Genomic DNA, 20371 nt, shown 5'->3' on the forward strand with positions numbered 1-20371 from the left:
AATTATTTTCATTCCAGTTTCCACAGCACTCTGCAAGGTAACCCTTCAATTAAAAAAAAAAAATAGGCCAGGCACAGTGGCTCACGCCTGTAATCCCAGCACTTTGGGAGGCCAAGGCAGGTGGATCACCTGTGGTCAGGAGTTTGAGACTAGCCTGGCCAACATGGTGAAACCCTGTCTCTACTAAAAATACAAAAAATTAGCCGGGTGGCATACGCCTTTATGTAGTCCCAGCGACTCGGGAGACTGAAGCAGGAGAATCACTTGAACCCAGGAGGCAGAGGTTGCAGTGAGTTGAGATCGTGTCTGCAAATCTCCATCTCAATAAGAGTGAAACTCCATCTCAAATAAAATATAGTGGGATTTGGAGGGGAAATGTGCCCAAACTGGAGAGAAGCTCACACTTCAACTCCAACTGAACACCGCCCACTGCTTAACTATAAGGATACTATTTTATTTTGTTTCCTTTAATCAAGAGAACAAAATTGTTAAGAAGCATGAGTTTACTGCACTGTACTGTTAAAAACAGCAAGGATGATCATGAAGAGCAACCTCACAGCACTTTTTCTTTCATATCCTGTCACAGGCAATGGGAAACTAGGTTGCAGTGGTTCTGAGATAAAAGCATGACAATTAGTTTTCAGTTTTATGCAGCGCCTGTCAGTTGTTGAATTACAAAAAGGCTTTCTTATAGTTGTGTTAAGATTTGTTGTGAGGAGTTAGAAAGCAAGGTTTACCCTGTGTGGACCTACACATTAAATAGGAATGTGCTGGAGCTGGAGTCACTGCCCTGATTCCTTTTGGACTCAAGTTTCACACAGTCCATTTGGATCTTTTTTCAAGAAATTCATGTACTTTTCCATTCTCCTGGAAGCATCCTCACCATCTGCTTTATCATCCATTCTTCAAATATTTGAGTCCCTACCATGTGTACAAGGCTAGGCCAGGTACAATAATAAATAAGTTCTTTGCTCCCATGGAGACTTCTGGTCTAATAGGGGAGTTGGATGTAAATCAAGTAATTAAAATAATTCCTAACTATGTAAAGATTGAGATGAGCTTTCTTCAGAAAATAACATCATTTAAGGAGAGACATTCGTAGAAGACCTTGACACAAATGGTGGTCAAGGGTGAGGATGAAGAAAGTTACAGGAGAGCTAAGTTTTGCAAGATGAACCTTGTGGACTTCACAGAGGTGTGGTGGGTCAGGGGAGGGGAGCACAGCTCCAGGGAGAAGGGAAAGCCTGTGTGCACCCAGAATACAGGAAGACCAGGGTGGAGTGGTACATAGTAAGTGTGGAAAAGTCAGCAGGGCATGAACCATTCAGTGCCTTGAGAAACACAGTAAAGACATTTACCTTTTTTTTTTAGACAGAGTCTCGCTCAGTCACCAAGGCTGGAGTGCAGCGGCATAATCTTGGCTCACTGTAACCTCTACCTCCCAGGTACAAGCGATTCTCCTGCCTCAGCCTCCCGAGTAGCTAGGATTACAGGCGTGCACCACCACTCCTGGCTAATTTTTATATTTTTAGTAGAGACGGGGTTTCACCATGTTGGCCAGGCTGGTCTTGAACTCCTGACCTCAGGTGAACCACCTGCCTTGGCCTCCCAAAGTGCTGGGATTCCAGGCATGAGCCACTGCGCCAGCCGAGATATTTACCTTTAATGTTTACCTTTGACCTGAGCCACTGAAAGCTTATAAGATGGGAGGCAGTGGTGAACCTGAGAGCTATTTGGAAAATATAATCAAGAGGGACTTGGTGATAGGTTGGATTTAAAGGCATGAATGAGAGAGTCTCAAAGATGACTCCTGGTGGTTTCAGATTTCTACTAACTGAGTCAAGAAACACTAGCATACAATCGTATTTGGGGGAAAAGTTCATCAACTCAGCCTTGGGCATGTTGGTGAATCTTTCAAGATGTCTAAGCAGAGATACCTAATAGTTGTGTATAGGTCTGGAGTTCAGGGGAGAAGAATGGCTGCCCAGAGATATAAATGTGGAAGTTCAATGTAATTCTTAATTATTTATTCAGGTGCTGTTCTAGACATGTGGGGTAGGTCAGTGAACAGAATAGACAAAAATGACTGCCTCCTTTGAGCTTCAGTTCTAGTAAAGTTCTCCATATTTTCATAATACTGGAAGGTATAAATCTGGATGAGGTTGAATAGGGTGGGAAGAAAAAAGATACTGGAGCCTTGAGGAAGAACAACATTTAATAACTGCTGGTATTTGCCTTTATGGTAACTCAATCTGTCTCTGTTTCCCTCCTTGTGTATTTTCACTTTCAGTTTCATTGCAAATAGTAAACATTTTCTGTGTCTCAAGTTCAAAACTCCCAACAAGAACAGATCTGATTGATCCAGCTAATCAATATGATTCCTTTTAGGCAGGAATTTCATCTCTAATTGCCTCGCAGTGCTGGCCGGTCTTAGAGAAAGTCCCTCTCTTTGGCCCGGTTTCTGGCTCAACCAGCTTTGACAAGGGTGATGGGTGACTTTGTAGCGCTTTAGAGCTGAATTAAAGAAAACACAAGATGAGGATAGGACATTTTTGTGGTGCCAGAAAATAAAGAAGAGCTAAAAAGGAAAAAAAAAGAAAAAAGAAACGAACAAAATAGATAGAAGTATGTCTGAAGACGAGAGAAGCCGACTGAAAGAGCCCCTAGTGGCCAAAGCAGGAAGATTTTGAGCAATGAAATGAATAAGGACAGTACTGGGTTATGACCCAAAGAATACAATAAATAGTCACAAATACATATTTATATAAATACATGATTGAATACATAAATAAAGGAGAAGGGACAACTGATTCTCATAGAATAATTCCAAGTAATAAACATAGAGAAATAGAAATAATAGAATAATAAATGAAGAAAACAGAAAATGGCCATTAGGACACCATTGTAATTGCCACAGGCAAGAGTTAATGAATACCAAAATTAGTATGTGAAACTTGAAGGAGAAATAGAACATTTGCGTGGCCTCCAAGTGTCCTCTCCACATCTTTTTTAAATTATCGTAGCAGCTTTAATATCTGCCCGCAAATTCTTTGATACTCCTCTTTCCTAAGAGATAAAGCTTTAATTCTTCTAAGTATCAGCTGAAGTCAGTGACTTGCTTCAAGCCAATGGAGTAGGAAAAGAGAAACACTGAATGTAACTTTATAATGCAGCAACCTGGCAGGCATCACCTTACCCAAGTAAGGACAGTTAACCTCAATGTCATGTACACCCTGATATGATGAGAAGGGCAGATCATCTCCATGATATTTGTCCCAAAAATGTATAACCTCAGTCTAATCATGAGAAAACTTCAGACAACCCAAAACTGGGGGACACCCTGCAAATTACCTGACCGGTACTCCTCGAAACCATCAAGGTCACTCACAACAAGAAGAATTAGAGGAATTGTCACAGCCAAGATGTGACAATGAAATGCAATGTGGTTTCCAGGATGAGCTCCTGGATCAGATGAAAGTCATTCATGCAAAAACCTGGGAATTTCCAATGAGCTCTTTAGTTAAAAGTATTTGATCAAGGTTAATTTTGTAGTTTTGATAAATGTTCTATGGTATATAACATGCTCGATCAAGGGATACAGGAACTCTCTGTACTATCTTTGCGACTCTCATGTAAGTTTTAAATTACTTCAAAATAGTGTTGTTGTAAATAGGATGAGAATTTTTTATGGTAAGCTATAATAATGCAACATATAAATTAGCTCCTGTGTTGCCTTGTTCAAAGATACCTACATCTATGTAGCTTTATGCCATGAATATGTTGTATCAAGTTTACACTTTATTATGCTTTTTTGATCTCAAAAAGCTGGGAACACACACTTTATCAAGAGCCACATGTGATTTTTGTGATTTTGTTTCTAGTAGAAAATCTGATGTAACTTGTCATTAGTCCTCTTTCATCTTTGCCAGTAATATAACTCGTCTGAAATTGGAAGACTTGCTTGTGCTGGATAATATAGATGATTCCATATTGTAAAGGCTCTAAGAAAAGAATAATAGAATGAGGAGAAATATTACAAATGGTCCTCTTCTGCCTGTTGATGGGACTCTGTTAGTGTTGATTTCTTGTTCTCATCTCATCACCACTGGATTGTCATTGTATCGTATGTACAACGTGAGGCCATAGGGCTACAGAGAGTTCTGCCCTTAATTAAAAATGCGTCATGCTAGTAGGGGAAAAGCACACATAATTAGAAAGTTATAGTGCAAACCCCTGAGCAAGGTGCACAGAGGAAGATGTGACTAAATACAAGGTGCACAGAGGAAGATGTGCCTAATTTGGCTTAGAGGCAGGTCCTGGAGGATGTGTCTAAAAATGAAGCATACAATTTTCTTAGGAAAGTGAGAGAAAATATCCCATATAAGAGGAAAAACAGGCACAAGATTCAGAAGTAAAAGTGTACCACTTGCTTGAAAATGTTTGGATGTGGCAGTATACAACAGTTTTAGAAGCTCAAGCTCTGGAATCCAGAAGTCCAGTTCTGTGTGACTTCAGGCAGCTGATTGAAGCTCCATGGGCCTGTTTCCTCATCAATGACCTTGCATAACATGGAGCTAATTATGGTACCAACATCAGGGAGCTAATTTTTAGGGTTAAATAATATTAGCATAAAGTGCTCAGCATCATATCCAGCATGCGTGTTTACTGCTTCACCTACCAGTTGTTATTCTGAGAAATATTCCTGGAGAAGATGGTTTTAGAGGGATTTACAAGAGTTAAATAAGTGTATTGCAGGCATGGGAAACAGTATCTTCATGTGACATCCCTGTGTCAGGGGGGCACAAACCTACGGGTTAGAGCACAGAGGGCAAAGCACTGGAAGGCCCACTTATGCCATGCTAAGAAGATTAGAATTTCTTCTATACATAATTGATAGTCTTTACATTACTTTAAGGACCAGAGGGACATAAAGGTATTTCTTTTCTAGATGTTCTAAAAGATTGGTTTAAAGGGACAAGACTAAGACAGAAAGCCAGTTAGGAAAGTTTCAGGAGTCTCTATGAGATGAAATTTGGATGACCGAGTGACCACTGGGTTCAGCAAAATAGGAAGTGTGCTGACTTTGCCAAGAGGAGCCTCAGTGAGGCAGGGGGACGCCTGAGACAGGAGAGGATGGAAGAGGGGTGGGAAGTGACATATTGGTGGTGTACGCATCTCTTTGAAGAAGCAAGCTTAAATAGCGAAGGAGGCATGATCACGAGAAATGGTTTAACTGCCTATTTTCATTTTCGTTTTTACAACCAAGAGGCTTGAGAAAACAATCCAATCAACATAGCAAAGGAGAAGAAATTGGGGAGAGAGGGAGAGGTTGAGTGGTCTCAGATTAGCCAGAGGAGAGGGACTCAAGAGCACGTACGTGTCGCCCCATTCATATGGGTGAAGTCATCCTCCTGTAGAGCAAGCAGTCACTGTGGCATGGTGATAGCTTTGGTTTGTATGGCACATTTCCCTTGAGTAATTCAAATTACAGGCATATTGTTAGCTCACTTATACATCTGGCATTTATATAAAAGACTAAAGATCTCATTTTTTGAGAACACTGAAATCCAAAGGGGTGAAGAGATTATAAAACCCTCCAAAAGTTTAAATCCATGTCTTCTTACTTTTTTACTGTTTTTACTTATGTTATCTCTGATGTTTTATAAATTTAAAAAAAGAAAAATTACATGGGAATGTATGTGTGTGTGTGTATGTGTGTGTGTGTATGTCTGTGTGTGTGTATGTATGTGTGTATGTGTGTGTGTGTATGTCTGTGTGTGTGTATGTATGTGTGTGTATGTGTGTGTGTGTATCCTGAATTCCCTTTGGTATGACATTTTTCCCTAGCACTTATGAATAATCATCTCATAATAAGAACCAAGTATCTAGTTTACATGAAACTCTAATATAATTTCATCTGAAGTGGAGCAAAAAGATACATACTTTTTTATCATACTGAGCATGTTTCTATGACTCAGTAAATTCTCTAATGGGAACAACTGTGTCTCAGTTGAATAACAAAGGAGAGATACAATATAAAATAGAGATATTTGGGACCTAGAAGAGTAAACCTACAAAATCAATCTGTATTTATCACCAATGTCTCTAAGAAATTATTAGTGATATTAACGGGACATTAAGGGACAATAATGTGAGCAAAATGTGTTCATTCAGCATAATTAGGTATTCCAGTTTTTGAATAGATTTTTTTTCTTTTACTAGTTTATTAGAGTTGTTGGTTAGCTTAGCCTTGCTGTAAATAATTATGTTGTTGCACAAAGTAACCTTCTGAAGGACATTTAAAGCTTGTAAGATCTTAAGGGTTGTGATAACAGCATGAAAGTAAACATTTTTTGCACATTTTAGGGATCTCATAGATGGCGTAAATGCAACAGTCTGTTGTAAGTGCTCTGCTGAGCTCCCAAACCAGTAAGCACAAACAGCCACTTAATTGCCCAGTGTACCCGCTCCTCTGAAAACAGAGCTTCTCTTCACACTTACTTCAGGGGCATACTGCTTAGACGAATGAGTAACCAGCCAGGATACAGCACATGCAATTAATCAGCTAATGTTATGAGCATTTTGGGTGTCAGCTGTCACATAAAAATTTAGCTTTTATGGCCCATAAGCTAACCAAGAAATGAGCCCTCCAATCTATATCTGTGACTTCAGTTGATGTGCCTAAATAATTGAAACCCCACTTTGACCTTGAACATACTGGATGTATTAAATATTTTTGTAAAAGGGGGCAAATTAGTAACTTAAACATGTTTTTAAATGAAACATTTGAAAAGTGTACAGTATCACTGTCTTCTACGCACTAATTTGAGTTGGTTGCCTGTTGTCCACAGCAGAAAAGACAATGCCCACCCACCTGAATAAATTCTTTATTGGATTTCACAGGCCAGTGAGGGATATTCTTTATATTTATATATTAAGGTTTTATAATTACACAGAGATATTATTAAAAACCAACATGCGTGATCATTATTCCAGATACCCCATCTGTTTTGACTGTGTAATTTGGGTTGTAAAATCACACATACAAATTAGCAAGAGAAACTCCCTTGGAAAAATAATAGTTTACGCCTTAGGAAGACGCTATGTTCTGAATTGCTATGTCATATATATAGATCCAGAAAAAACAGCCAAAGCCAATTGTGTAAAGAAGCAAAGAGAATTCAGCCTTAATTTATTCACATAACAAAGAGGAGGAACTCCTTTCCTTTCTCCTGATTGAAGATAATGTGGTTATTTTTCCTATATTGAACAACCACAAAATATTCTACAGTTACGTCAACTCACAAATCTACGCACAGTTTTCAAACTAACACGGACTAGATTTCAAAATGAGAATCTCCCAAGTCTGAATGTTTTTAAAATTGTTTTCTTTTGGGAAATCATACAAAAAAAATTACAAAAATTTTGATTTAAGGTAATTCTTCAATTCAGCTATTCCTCACAGCAATCAGAAAGGAACTGAAATTGAATAATGTTTGAATATTTTAACAGAAGAAAGCACAGGCTGAAATAGGGAAGATTTAAGCGATGAGGCAGAACACAGTATGTGTCATGCAGAGCAATTACACCCGAAGTCTCTTGAGAAGCCAGGGGAAGCAGAGGCTTTCAGCCGCCCAATGTATAATGATATCTCAGCCAGGCAGATGCTGAGGCGTAGAATAGCACTGAGCTTAGATGACTTCTAGTCTTAAAGCTCAAGGTTTGAAGTTTGTTTCTTTGATTCTAGTTTCATTCTTGCACATGTGCTTTTCTTTACCATGTGAATGTGTGACAAAGCTATCATTTGATCTCTCGGTTGCAGTCAGACTTCATGCTCAGCTGAGGTCATTATAAACTGCCTTTGTACTGTTCTTTACATTAGATTTTTCAATATGAAAAATAAAATCCCAGGATTCTCTACACTGTGTTCTTTCCCTTCAAGAATCATGATCTTTAAAACACTTTTGAAATGGACATTTACAATTATAATTACTTTATGTTAAAAGATCTTCTTTTCTTGGTATAGTATAATGATCTTAAAAATTCATATCCACTTCTTATAATCTATATTATTCATTCATTTGCATCAAAGTAAATTTAATCTTGGAAAATCTTTGCTTAAATGCAAAAAAAAGGGAAAGAATTTGCATAAAAGGTAGAATACCATTTCATTACGTTTTAAAGAAGCTTAATAGTGGCTTCAAAGTAATGTGTAATACTTTATTTGTCATGGTCACCTCATCCCCCACCACCAGCACATACCTTGTCTACTCCCATCTTACTCTTTCTTCCTTTTTCTCTGTCTGTAGTTTGGTCAAAATCATGGGTTGGGAAAGAAGTCAGAGTTTATGGTGATTGATAGTGCCGAAGTAAGAATTGAATAATTTTGCTTAACTGCATCATCTTCCCTTTTAAAAAACTTTTAACTGAACTACAATATACATGTAGAAAGACGTATTTTATACATTTTTGCAAACTGAACACACCCAGAACCCTGCTCAGGAGATATTGACTGTGCCTTAGAAGCCCCTTTCCATACTCCCTCCCTTTCCCCTCCACCCCCACCCAGGACAACCACTCTGCAGACACCCGGCAGCACATGTCAGTGTCACCTGCTGGTTTAACTTCATCTGCATGGAATCATTCAGTATGTACTCTGTTATTGTGTCTGGCTTCCTTCACTCACTGTTATGTTGTGAAATCCACATTCTTGCATTGAGATGTAGTTAACTCATTCAAATATTTAAATAAATCCAAATGTATTTTTCCATTCAACTGCTAGTGGGCATTTGGACAGTTCACATTTTGGGACTCTAACAACTGGCACTGCTGTGGCCAAGGGAGGGCTTGTGCCTTATGGGTGTGCACTCATTTCTTGCAGGCACGCACCTAGGAGAGGACCTACAGGGCTGCTGGATGTACCTGTACTCATTTTTAGTTGCTGCTGCTTCTCTCTCAATAACAGCAAAGAGTGCATAGGAACTGCCATCCAGAAAGAGAACATTTCCTTGCTTTTAGGAGGTTTGATTCAGTGCCTCAGCCGTGAGATTTGAAATACCCTTCAAGCAGCCACTCATCTTCCTCTATGTTGACTGGCCCTTATGCGCATCTGTAGAGCAATGATGCCAGGTTTGCACAATTGTAAAGAACCCTCTGAGTCTCCAAAAAGAGCTTTGATCTGTTCTTTGTAGTTTCACAGTGCAATGACCAAGTGGTGCTGAGTTCTAATTCATTTATTTACAGAGTTCTATTTCTGCTCCCTAGAATGTACTAGAGAAGTAAATTTAAAATGGTATCTTGTTCCTAAGAAGCATACAAGCTTTGGGGAGTGTAAATATCTCTAATACCAATTAGAATGGGGGTGAAACCCATTTTTAAAACATGTAAACAAGGTGACTGTTGGTATCCTACATGTTAATATATTCAAGGATATTTGATAAAATATATCTTGCCATTTCCCTGACATGTCCCTTTACAATTTTTTTTTTTTTTTTTTTTTTTTTTTTTTTGAGATGGAGTCTCGCTATGTCCCCCAGGCTAGAGTGCAGTGGCGCAATCTCGGCTCACTGCAAGCTCCCCCTCCCGGGTTCACACCATTCTCCTGCCTCAGCCTCCCAAGTAGCTGGGACTACAGACACCCACCACCACACCTGGCTAACTTTTTTGTATTTTTAGTAGAGACGGGGTTTCACCGTGTTAGCCAGGATGTTCTCGATATCCTGACCTTGTGATCTGCCCGCCTCGGCCTCCCAAAGTGCTGGGATTATAGGCATGATCCACCATGCCCAGCCTACAAAATGTCTATATCTGTACTTTGTCTAAGCCTTCATTAGTTTGTTAATGACAGATGCCGTTCAGGTTAAACAACACATGAGTCTAATTTTATTCTCTTCTGTGAATCTAAGGACACATATACTCCACACCAACAAATTTATTCAGTCGATCAATAGATATTTTATGTTTATCTCTCTACACTTCAGGATATATCTAAAATCTGTTATTTCCCATTCGTCTGCTGGAGAGTTTAGTTTAGAGTTGAGTTCCACCACCTGATCAACGCCATTATTCCTTCACTGAATATTTGCTCAGCTCACCTTGTGTCCAGTGCCATGCCAGCCACTGGCCCTGGAATAATGAGCAGATCCCTACATGGTTCCTGTCCTCACCAAGTTTACAGTCTCAGGGAAAAGAGATCTGTTGTTCAAGGGGTCACACAATATAGCCTCAGACGACAGTACGTGTAGGGGGTTTAATGGCATTCTCCCAAAATTTGTGTCCAGCTGGATCCTCAGAATGAGACCACCTTTGGAAAGTGAGTCTTTGCAGAGGTAATCAGTTAAGTTCATTGTTCTGGATGATCCAGTGTTTGGCATTTATAAGGAAAAGGAGAGTGGGATCAGACTCAGAGACACAGAAACACACAGGCCAAGAAGGTCATGTGGAGACAGAAGCAGGGATGGGGCATTACAGCTACAAGCCAAGGAACGCCAAGCATGGCTGAGAATCACAAGAAACAAGAGAAAGGCGAGGAAGGACTCTCCTCTGGAGCCTCCGGAGGGAGCATGGCTCTGCTGGCACCTTGATTTTTGACTTCTAGCCTCCAGAATGCTGAGAGAGTAAATCTCTATAGTGCTAAGCTAACGATCTAGTGGCAACATGTGACAGGAGTCCTAGGAAGCTAATGTAATGTGGATTCAATTGAACGGTAAGAAAATGCAGATTTTCAACTGCTTTGAGCCACACAAACAGCAATATTATAGGATTCATCCTAACATGTTATGAGCTTGTAAGAGGAAAACCTTGTCAGAGAAAGCTTCTCTGAGGAATTTCTAGTGGAACTGAAATCTGGAGAACAAGTAGAATTTGATGGAGTTCAAGAGAGAAAGAGGAAGAGAGGGGAGCCCGGCAGAGGGACGGGAGGTACGGAGGTTCTGAGGTAGAGGGTGCAGATGTTTCTGAGCAACTGAAGGATGTGACTGGAACCTGGTGTGGGGGTAGGGCTAGCTGAGGCTGGACAGGCAGGGAGGCGCCAATAAAAGGCCTTTGAGCCTAGATCAAAGATTGAGACTTTGACCAGGCATGGCAGCTCACACCTATAGTCCTGACAACTCAGGAGGCTGAGGCAAGAGGATCGCTTGAGCCCACGAGTTTGAGGCTGGCCTGGGCAACATTGCAAGATCCCATATCTTTAAAAAAAAAAATAGTTTCTATTTTTGTTTATTAAAACAAAAGTTTTTATTTTTGTTTGTTAAAAGCGGTAGATAGCCAGGCATGGTGGTACATGCTTGTAATTCCAGTGACTTAGTAAACTGAGGCTTGAACCAGAAGGCAGAGGTTGCAGTGAGCCAAGATCACACCACTGCACTCCAGCCTGGGCTACAGAGCAAGACTCCATCTCAAAAAAAAAAAAAAAAAAAGAAAAAAGAAAAGGAAAAAGGCAATGGAATGCTATTGAAAGGTTTTAAGACAGAGCATGAGAAATTACAATAACCACAGAATGAAGAACAGATTAGAAAGAGCTGAAGCAGACGGAGAAATCACTGCAGGGAGTGCAGGAACCCAGTGGTACATTGGCCAGGGAGGCACTGGTGAGGATGCAGGCAGTGGGCAGGCCAAGAGGTTTTTAGGAAAGAACTCTGTGTTTTCATTTCAATGATATGTCTCCATTAATATACCATTTGCCCTTTTGTCTCTTTGAAGACATTGAATTCTCATAAAATATACATACCAGTGCTGATACATCTAGAGCCCCCAAGTCAACTCTTCTGCCCATGTGTCTCTATTCTGCTGCCCATGAAGTCCCTTGGAACAGAAGTAGTGCCTTCAATTTTTTTCTTATTTCTCTCTTTGCCCTCTATGTTGTGTTTCCAAGCACTCTGTTCCTATATTTACCCAGAGTGGCCATTCTATTTTATTATCATTGTCTGTTTATAAAACTATCTACCCAGTTATACTGTGGGCTCCATGAGGGCGAGTGCCGTTACTTACTTGTTTTTATATCCCCTGAACTTAGCACAGAACCTGACCTATAAGATTTGATTTATAAGTGACAGTATCGATGCATGAATAAATGAGTCAGCAAATGCATGAATTAACAAATACTTTATTTCTGCTTTATCTTATCACCTTTGACCGGATATAGCTGCCTTACACTCTGATCTGATCTAATAAATTAACTGCTTTTTCTGTTTCTGCTCTATTTACCACTGACAAATATTTTTCTACTAGTTGTATCAACTTATAGAAAACAAGACTCTTCCTGGTAAATCTCTTTATTCGTGTATGGAATCATTTTTCTAATTGTGTACATCTCACGGAGATGCTACTAGTTTTTGTTTTGTGTCTTTGGGAGCTAATTCCTTACCATTGTCATCATCATAACCATGGGACTGTTGAGAACATGCCATTTTGCACACATTATTGTGTTGAGCACTCCAGTTAGGAGGGGAAGAGCAATGAACAGCAGTGACTCCTTCTCTAAATAAGATTACCATCTGAGACAGAAAAACCAAAGGCTACCCACAAAATCAAATCAGACGTACAAATGGCTAAGGTAAATGTTTATGTTACACAAAACAAAAATGTAAGAGCAATTTCTGCAGCCTAGTAAGAAAACCAGAAATCAGGATGTATCATCTCATCATGAGCTCACAACCAATTGGATAGTTGGATTATCCATCATATTGAAATTGGAATGTTTCCCCAAAAAGAAGCCTTCATCTTCTCCTTAGCCAATTTGTATTTCCACGTGTAAAAGGGATGCATTGCCAATTCTGTTCCTGTTTTAAGATCTCTCTTGGCCTCTAATTCTTATCTTTCCACAACACCTAAGACAAATTGTAGTTATAGAGTAAAAGCATACCCAAAAAGGAGGTAAATGAGGGGATGGTTTTTGAAACCTGCCTCCCAAACCCCTCCAAAAAGGCAGCCTGAATTAAATGTACTACTTGAAAGGGATCAGGGTTAAAAGATGCAATTTGGGAAGACAGGACAGACATGGGGAAGTGTGTTCCAGTCCGCAGAAGGTCCGGGAGAAGGGGAGAGGTAAACAGAAGTAAAGAGGGACTCCAAGAGACATCTGCACTGGGAGAGAAAAAGAGAGCATAGGAAAGTGCAGCATGAATTCTGCAAGCCACAGTCCACCTTCATAATATCTTAGTTCAGCCTTGTTCCAGTTTATGATGTTAAACGTGAGCTTCCCTGAAACTCAATTTGTAGAAATATAAATATATACTCTTAAATAAATCCATTTGATTGTCATTTCTCACAAAGATATCATATGGCATTTAAGTTCATCGTGTCCAAACATGTTTGCAGCTAAATAGAAAACTCGCTGCATGGACCAAAGGTGGTGCTTCTGTTTTGAGCTTTTCTGTTTTAATCTGCTAGACGACATAACCAATTTTCTTGCCATTGTCTCTCTTTACAAATGCTACTTGGTTTGATTCTGTAGTTAATTTTTTTTTTATTTTTCATGTTTTAAAAAATTTTTAATTTAGCTTTATATGTGTGTAAACAAAGTTTATTGTTTAAATATGCAAGTAATAGTAAACCATTAAAAATGTCTGAGAGGAAAAGAGGCTTCTCTTTGGGAATAAAATAACATAACGTTTTCCTTGAATTTTTTTTTCCGGTTTAGTTTTTTGTTGTTGTTAAGTTTTGTTTTTGTTTATTTCTGTAACTCAAAAGTTTTAGCTCATGGAGCAATTTATGGCGGGTAAGAGTCGTATACTTGGTAGGCCTTCGCTGCCATCTACTGGCATTTCATGTAATTACTTATTATTGCTTCCATTCTAAAATTAATTTTGTGTAACATATATAATAGTATTATAGATTCCCCCTTTTTTCTTCTTTCCATTTTTTCTTTAGTTAAAGCAAAGTGAAGCAAATGCAGACACCAAAGAAAAGCTCCCTTTGCGTCTGCGAATCTTTGAAAAATTTCCAAACAGACCACAAATGGTGAAAATCTCAAAGCTTCCTTCAGATTTTACAGTTCCTAAAATCAGGTACCAAAGTATTCCTTTAATTGCGTGTGTCACATACGTCGTAAAAGATTCACCATCTTATGTCTCATTTAACCCTTCTTTTAAGTATATGTGGGTTGGGTTTCTTTCTATTTTAAGTTATTATCTATCTTTCTACTACCTCTACCTCTATTTTTAAAAAATGAATAAACAACTTTGACCTTTTAAGCAATGTATTCAGAGAAGAGTCACTTTGTAACTGCAGTAGCCTAAGCAAGAAGGCTGCTTCCCATCGCTTCTCTCTGGGATGACTCCTCGGGAATGGGACATCCCAGGAAACTGGAGAAGCTGCTCGATGTTGCAGGGATGGCAGGTAGACATCCATCTCTGACCCCAACCATATAAGACTAAAATTGCCTCTGTGGCCCTTTATTTTCAAGCAAACAGAGAAACCACAGCTGGCCCAGTTTGTGTACTACTACAGCATTTATTTAGCCTACCATGTCAGGTTACCATATAATTTCTCTTCCACTTTTTAAAAGAAGAACCATGGCATTTCTCCACTCATACTAATTTGATTTTCTACCATGTTTGCCCTCCAGTTAAGCAAATGCATAAAAGATGCTTTAAACACCTATTTTTAATAATAAAAGGAAATTCTTCTAGTTATAGCTCAAGAAATTACAAATAGAATTATAGTAATATGTTACTAGTTTTAAAAATAATTCTGTGGAGGGTTATAAAAGTATGAGACTCGATGTGGTGCCATAATATTTAAAATTCAGATAGAAATATATTTGCATTTCTAATCTTAACAAAATTAATTGATTTTGGCAATTTGAAGAGACGTTACTTGAATTTTCATTATGCTTTGAAGATCAGATGAAGGCACTTGCTTTTGAGTCTTAAAATGTAAAATTCTCTCTTAATCATTCTTATGATAAATGGACATTTAGAGAGAGCAACTAATTCTTCCAAGTCTTAGAGGGGAAAAAAGGTGTTTTATTACCACAATAAGATTCAAAAAACTGGGCTGGGTGCGGTGGCTCACACCTGTAATCCCAGCACTTTGGGAGGCTGAGGCGGGCAGATCACCGGAGGTTGGGAGTTCGAGACCAGCCTGACCAACATGGAGAAACCCCATCTCTACTAAAAATACAAAATTACCCAGGTGTGGTGGCACATGCCTGTAATCCCAGCTACTCTGGAGACTGAGGCAGGAAAATCACTTGAACCCGGGAGGCGGAGGTTGCAGTGAGCCGAGATTGTGCCATGGCACTCCAGCCTGGGTAACAAGAGTGAAACTCCATCTCAAAAAAAAAAAAAATATATTCAAAAAACTGCTATCAGTTACTGAGTAATATTGCTTGAAAGTTATTTCAAGGGTTTTGCTTTTTAAGCAGGAGTCACTGAGTTTCGAGGAAGCCGTTGCTAATGAAATATTTTAGTCATGATCTAGTTTTCTATCATCTTTTGCCACTGCTTTATCTTTGCTCAAGCAAACTTATCATTGCAAAATGCTGTCACTTGCTCCATTCCATTAATAATGCCTGATGTGCGTATACTTCATTTGCAAAGGGAGAGTTTTATGAAGCAGTTTATCGACCGCCAGCAACAGGACACATGTTGCCTCCTGAGAAGCCTCCCTTCCACCTCTTCCTCGTCCTGCGACCACTCCAAACGCTCAGCAATTGAGGACAACAAATACATCGACCAAAAAGTAAGCTCTGCTGTTTCAAATAACCAGCCTTCTAAAAAGCATGTATTTTTGAGAAAAGAACTGCAGAGTTCTTTAGGGTCCTGGAATCCAATTTTTCAAGAGAATAATGAAAAAAAATGATTTCATTTGTAAAAGATATCATGAAACCTAACATTTTTTACTCTATGCGTTGAAATTTTGCATTTCTCCGTGTCAGCTTTTGAGCTGCACCATGTAGCAGCCATGAGACTTTCTAAACATCAAGAGCCTCCCAAATCTGCATTTTCTCATGTGCAGAATAAAGGGCCAGGATCTCCAAGGCTCAGTCCAGGTGTAATGACCTGCCACCTCCTGCAGGTACAACTGCTTATGTATACTTATTACATCAGAGAGAATACCAGAGTAGGTTTCTCTAAAATCAGTCAAAAGAATTGCCATTTATTCAATGCTTAGTATGTGGCAGGAACTTAGGGTCAAGAGCTTATTTGTATTCTAGTTTACCTATTTCTTTATCATTTGAAAAGTAGATGGGAAAATTTTTTTTCAGATTCTACAGCAAAGTATTAATAGGGAACCATATATAAATAAAGCAAATTTAGGTAATAATTTTAAAGAAATGTAACTTTTCATTTATTCACTTTTTTAAAAAGTAATATAAGGGCTGGGTGCCATGACTCACACCTGTAATCCCAGCACTTTGGGAGGCTGAGGCGGGTGGATCACTTGAGGTCAGAAGTTCAAGACCAGCTTGGCCAACATGGTGTAACCCCATCTCTACTAAAAATACAAAAATTAGCCAGGCGTGGTGGTGGGTGCCTGTAATACCAGCTACTTGGGAGGCTGAGGCAGGAGAATCACTTGAACCTAGGAGGCAGAGGTTGCAATGAGCTGAGACTGTGCCACTGCACTCCAGCCTGGGCAACAGAGTGAGACTCCATCTCAAAAAAAAAAAAAAAAAAAAGACATAAGACATAAAATGTATTGCCTAGGTACAATAAGTAAACATATTTATATATACACACATATGCATATAAATATAATTATATAATTATGTAATATATATAGTATAAATGTATGTGTGTATATATTGTATATTATAAAATATATATTATATGTTGTATATTAATAGTATAATATATAATATGTATTAATAATATATTAATAATATATTTTATATAAATATATTGTATATTATATATAAATGCATATGTATATAATATATATCATATAATTATATAATATATAAATGTATATGTGTGTATATATGTATGCATAGTATCAAACTATATATATCAGCTTGGTCACATAATCAACGTCAGTTCAGTTAGAAAAATGAAAGATTAATAATTGTACATTAATATTAAAGAGATTGAACAGTAGATTTTGCAAAATCATCTAGCTTACTTGCAAGCATTCACTTTGGAATTCCTGGAATTCCTAGAGTGTTTTTTATTCCTTTACATTGTTACATTGTTACTGCCCTTTTTCTTTTGCTTATAACAAAATCCATGTTTCTCTATGGTCATGTGACAATAAAATGCCAACTCTTTCATCCTCCAGGATCTTCTTTCTCTCTGCATTCTTTCCCTTCCCACAGGGATGAACTGTTTGGAATTCCCTTGCCTTTCTCTTTATCTTGCCTCCCCCTTTTCTCCTCCTTATTCTTGCCTCCCCTTTCCTCCTTTTTCACCTCCCCCTTTTCTCCTCCTTTTTCTCGCCTCCCCTCCCCTAATGTGATACTACTTCTCCTGTTTACCTCTCCCCTAGTTCCCAGGTTCTCTGCTGTAGTTCAGTCATGTTGCTCTTGATGAAAATGATGATGATTTTCTGTGCAGGATGTCTCTTCTTTTTCAAGGATTTCCATGTGTTGATTTTCCTTCAGCCATCTAGAGATGCTATTCTACTATCTTTGCAGAATCCAAGATTGTAGATGACAAGTCTGATGCCAATGTCTTTTTTTTTTTTTTTTTTTTTTTTTTTTTTTTTAGTAATTAGGCTTTTGTTTGGTAGACTTGGTTTGCTTGTTTCTTTGGGAAAACTTGCAAGATTTTCTGTGTGTCATTGGAGTTCAGAACCTTTCTTAGGATATATCTTATACGTCTTTTTTCATCAGAACTGCTCCAACTAGAGTCTTTTCAACTCCCCAACTAAAATATTTGCTCAGGGAAATTTCCATTTGTTTTACATATAATTGTTACTCTTCCATCTGCTTGTTTCTCCCCTAGGATTGCCATCTCTTTATTTTTGCTCTGTGCTTGGTCTTCCAGGACACTAATTAGATTTCAGCTGAGATCATCCTTTGCTTCTAAATTTCTAGTGAAAAATTATGATATGGACATATTACCCTTAACTATCCTTAGAGGCTTGCATATTACCCTTAGCTATCCTTAGAGGCTTTACTTTTATCTTTTTTTTTTTTTTAGAGACAAGGTCTTGCTGTGTTGCCCGGGCTGGGGTACAGTGGCTATTCACAGGCACAGCCATAGTGCACTATAGCCTTGAACTGAGCTCAAGTGATCCTCTTGCCTCCACCTCCTGAGTAGCAGGGACTACAGGCATGGCCACCATGCCTGGCTTTTTTTATTTTTATTTTTTAACAAAGCTTGTCACCTCTCTTCTTCATAGTTATAATCCACTCAACACTGGGCACAGGGCATGGAAGCAGAATGTCTTATGTCAGTGGATAAACAAGTGGGAAGATAGTGCCTTGGCTTCAGCCAGTCAGTCTGAAATTGCAGTTTGCATAGACTAGAAAGCAGGTTTTGTTTTGTTTCCAAAGCAGATGTAATCCACAAGTCTGGGCTGTGGTTGTGACCACTTATCTCCAGGAAGAGGATTGAGAGCTGATAGGCATGATGGCCAAAGTCACAAAACCATGACATGCTTTTAAAAATTTCTAGTAACACTCTCCCACTGGAAACACAAAATTGAAATATGAGTTTATATTCTCTCCAAAAGGAAATGTGATTGTTTCTCATATTTCCTGAACACAGTATTTTGATTCAGTGAGGACAAACATAAAAAGATTCTTGAGAGGTGTGTGCTGGGCTGAGGAGGAGTCTAAAGAGAACACAACCTGCCCCTCTGAGCACCCGCCCGAAGCAAACCCTCCCCAGGTACAGTTGGAATTACACGGTTTATCCCGTACTGCATGTATTATTGCTCCCACTTGGAAAGTGGAATGTCAAAAACATATTTTTTCTTCATCAGAGGACCCTGTACAGGAGGCGGCAAGACAACTGCTCCTGTTACTATCCACACTTTCTTAAAGCTTTGACTTGATCTAGGTTGTCAGAAAAGTAGACTTAATTCTTTTCAGGATCCACCATTTTCAGCAATAGTTCCCACTGTTCTTGGTGTTCTTCATAACACCCTTGTCGAGTGCCCCTGGGCCAGGGAAATCTAAAGCAGAAAATCCTTTAGGATTTCAGTGATAAGGATTTAATTGAAGCAGAAACTGCGGAGACAGCATTCTGGCATTTGTATTATAAACACGGCAAGCCTTTTTCATTTTTATTAAGAAACTTGAAAGCCACTTAAAAACAAGAACGCATAAACACAAAACAAAAATTCCGATCATAGACCCTACCACCATTCGCTCCCCTTCTAAAGTATTTTTCAGCGAGCACTTGGAAATTTCCATTAAAACCCCAATTGCCTTTGGAAATGCTCATCACAGTAAAGTGGCAGGCAAGGTTCTTCACTCTACATGAAAAAAAACCACCCAGCACTCTGCAAATTGTGCAAATTGAGGCTATTTTTCCTCAGTGACTGGAGTGAAAGGAAAAGGACATTGGAGGATGGCTTATCAGTGATTCTCATAACACACACAAAGGAACAATAAAATAAAACTGTTCTCTTAATGCTCATCTTGTACAGGAGAAACTTCTGACTTCGCTGTGCTAGAGGGAATCACCTTTCTCTTTCCAGGGAAAATAGTGAAGCCCCAGGTACCTGAAGACTATAAGTTAAGGGAGGAAAAAAACAACTGGCAGCAACCCAGCAAGGAAGCTGGGGTTTGATGAAGCATTGCAGAAAACACAAAAGCACATTAGGCAAGATTTTCTCCCAGTAATTACCCCGGCTTTGAACAGGGATGAGTAATTCCCATGGCAACCTCACTTTGCAGAAACCATGTTTTTAAAAATAGCCCCGGTGGATCACCTTTATTATACAGTTTAAAATACCTGTCCTTCTCCCAGAAAACAACCAGCAAACAAAAATCTTTAAAATCTTGGGGCTGACCCAGATCCTAAAAGGAAAAGACAGGAAAGAGTGTTTTCCTGCCTGTCTTTTGAGACTCCATAGAAACGACCTTCCCAAGTGATCATTCCCCCATCCCTTTATCCTGCTACCTCCCGTGCCTGTGAGCAATTGTGAGACGTTCCTTTTCTTCCTGATTCAAGGATCTTGAAAGGGACTTTTCCAGTTTCCATGCAGAAAGCAAGCAAGCAACAGTTTCTACTTGTATTTTTCCTCCATATTATTGAAATTAAACTCTAGATTCCTTAAGCAGAGTGGTGATTAATAAAGTGAGATGTGAACTTGATTTTCCAGTAACCCTGTAATAAAAGCAGCCCACTCTATCCTCTGAAGTGAGACATCCAGTCAAGGTCAAGGTCTCACCTGTGGTTGAGTCTAGGGCGTCTCACTGCCCTGTGGCCTGAAGATGGTTCTGGGCTGCTATCTTGGCTGATGCACTGTTTCC

At 39.0% G+C, this 20371-nt stretch overlaps 1 protein-coding gene across 1 annotated transcript in view; it reads left to right on the forward strand.

The window, feature by feature from the left end:
• The window catches only part of NALCN (sodium leak channel, non-selective), a 229742-nt gene that overhangs the window by 126982 nt on the left and 82389 nt on the right, over positions 1 to 20371 (forward strand). The window contains exons 9-10 of the mRNA XM_030922022.1: positions 13870 to 14006; positions 15543 to 15684. Coding sequence (XP_030777882.1) covers positions 13870 to 14006; positions 15543 to 15684 — 279 coding nt within the window. The remainder of the gene's footprint in view (positions 1 to 13869; positions 14007 to 15542; positions 15685 to 20371) is intronic.

Source organism: Rhinopithecus roxellana, chromosome 18 (assembly GCF_007565055.1).
Source record: "Rhinopithecus roxellana isolate Shanxi Qingling chromosome 18, ASM756505v1, whole genome shotgun sequence".
Taxonomy (NCBI): domain Eukaryota; kingdom Metazoa; phylum Chordata; class Mammalia; order Primates; family Cercopithecidae; genus Rhinopithecus; species Rhinopithecus roxellana.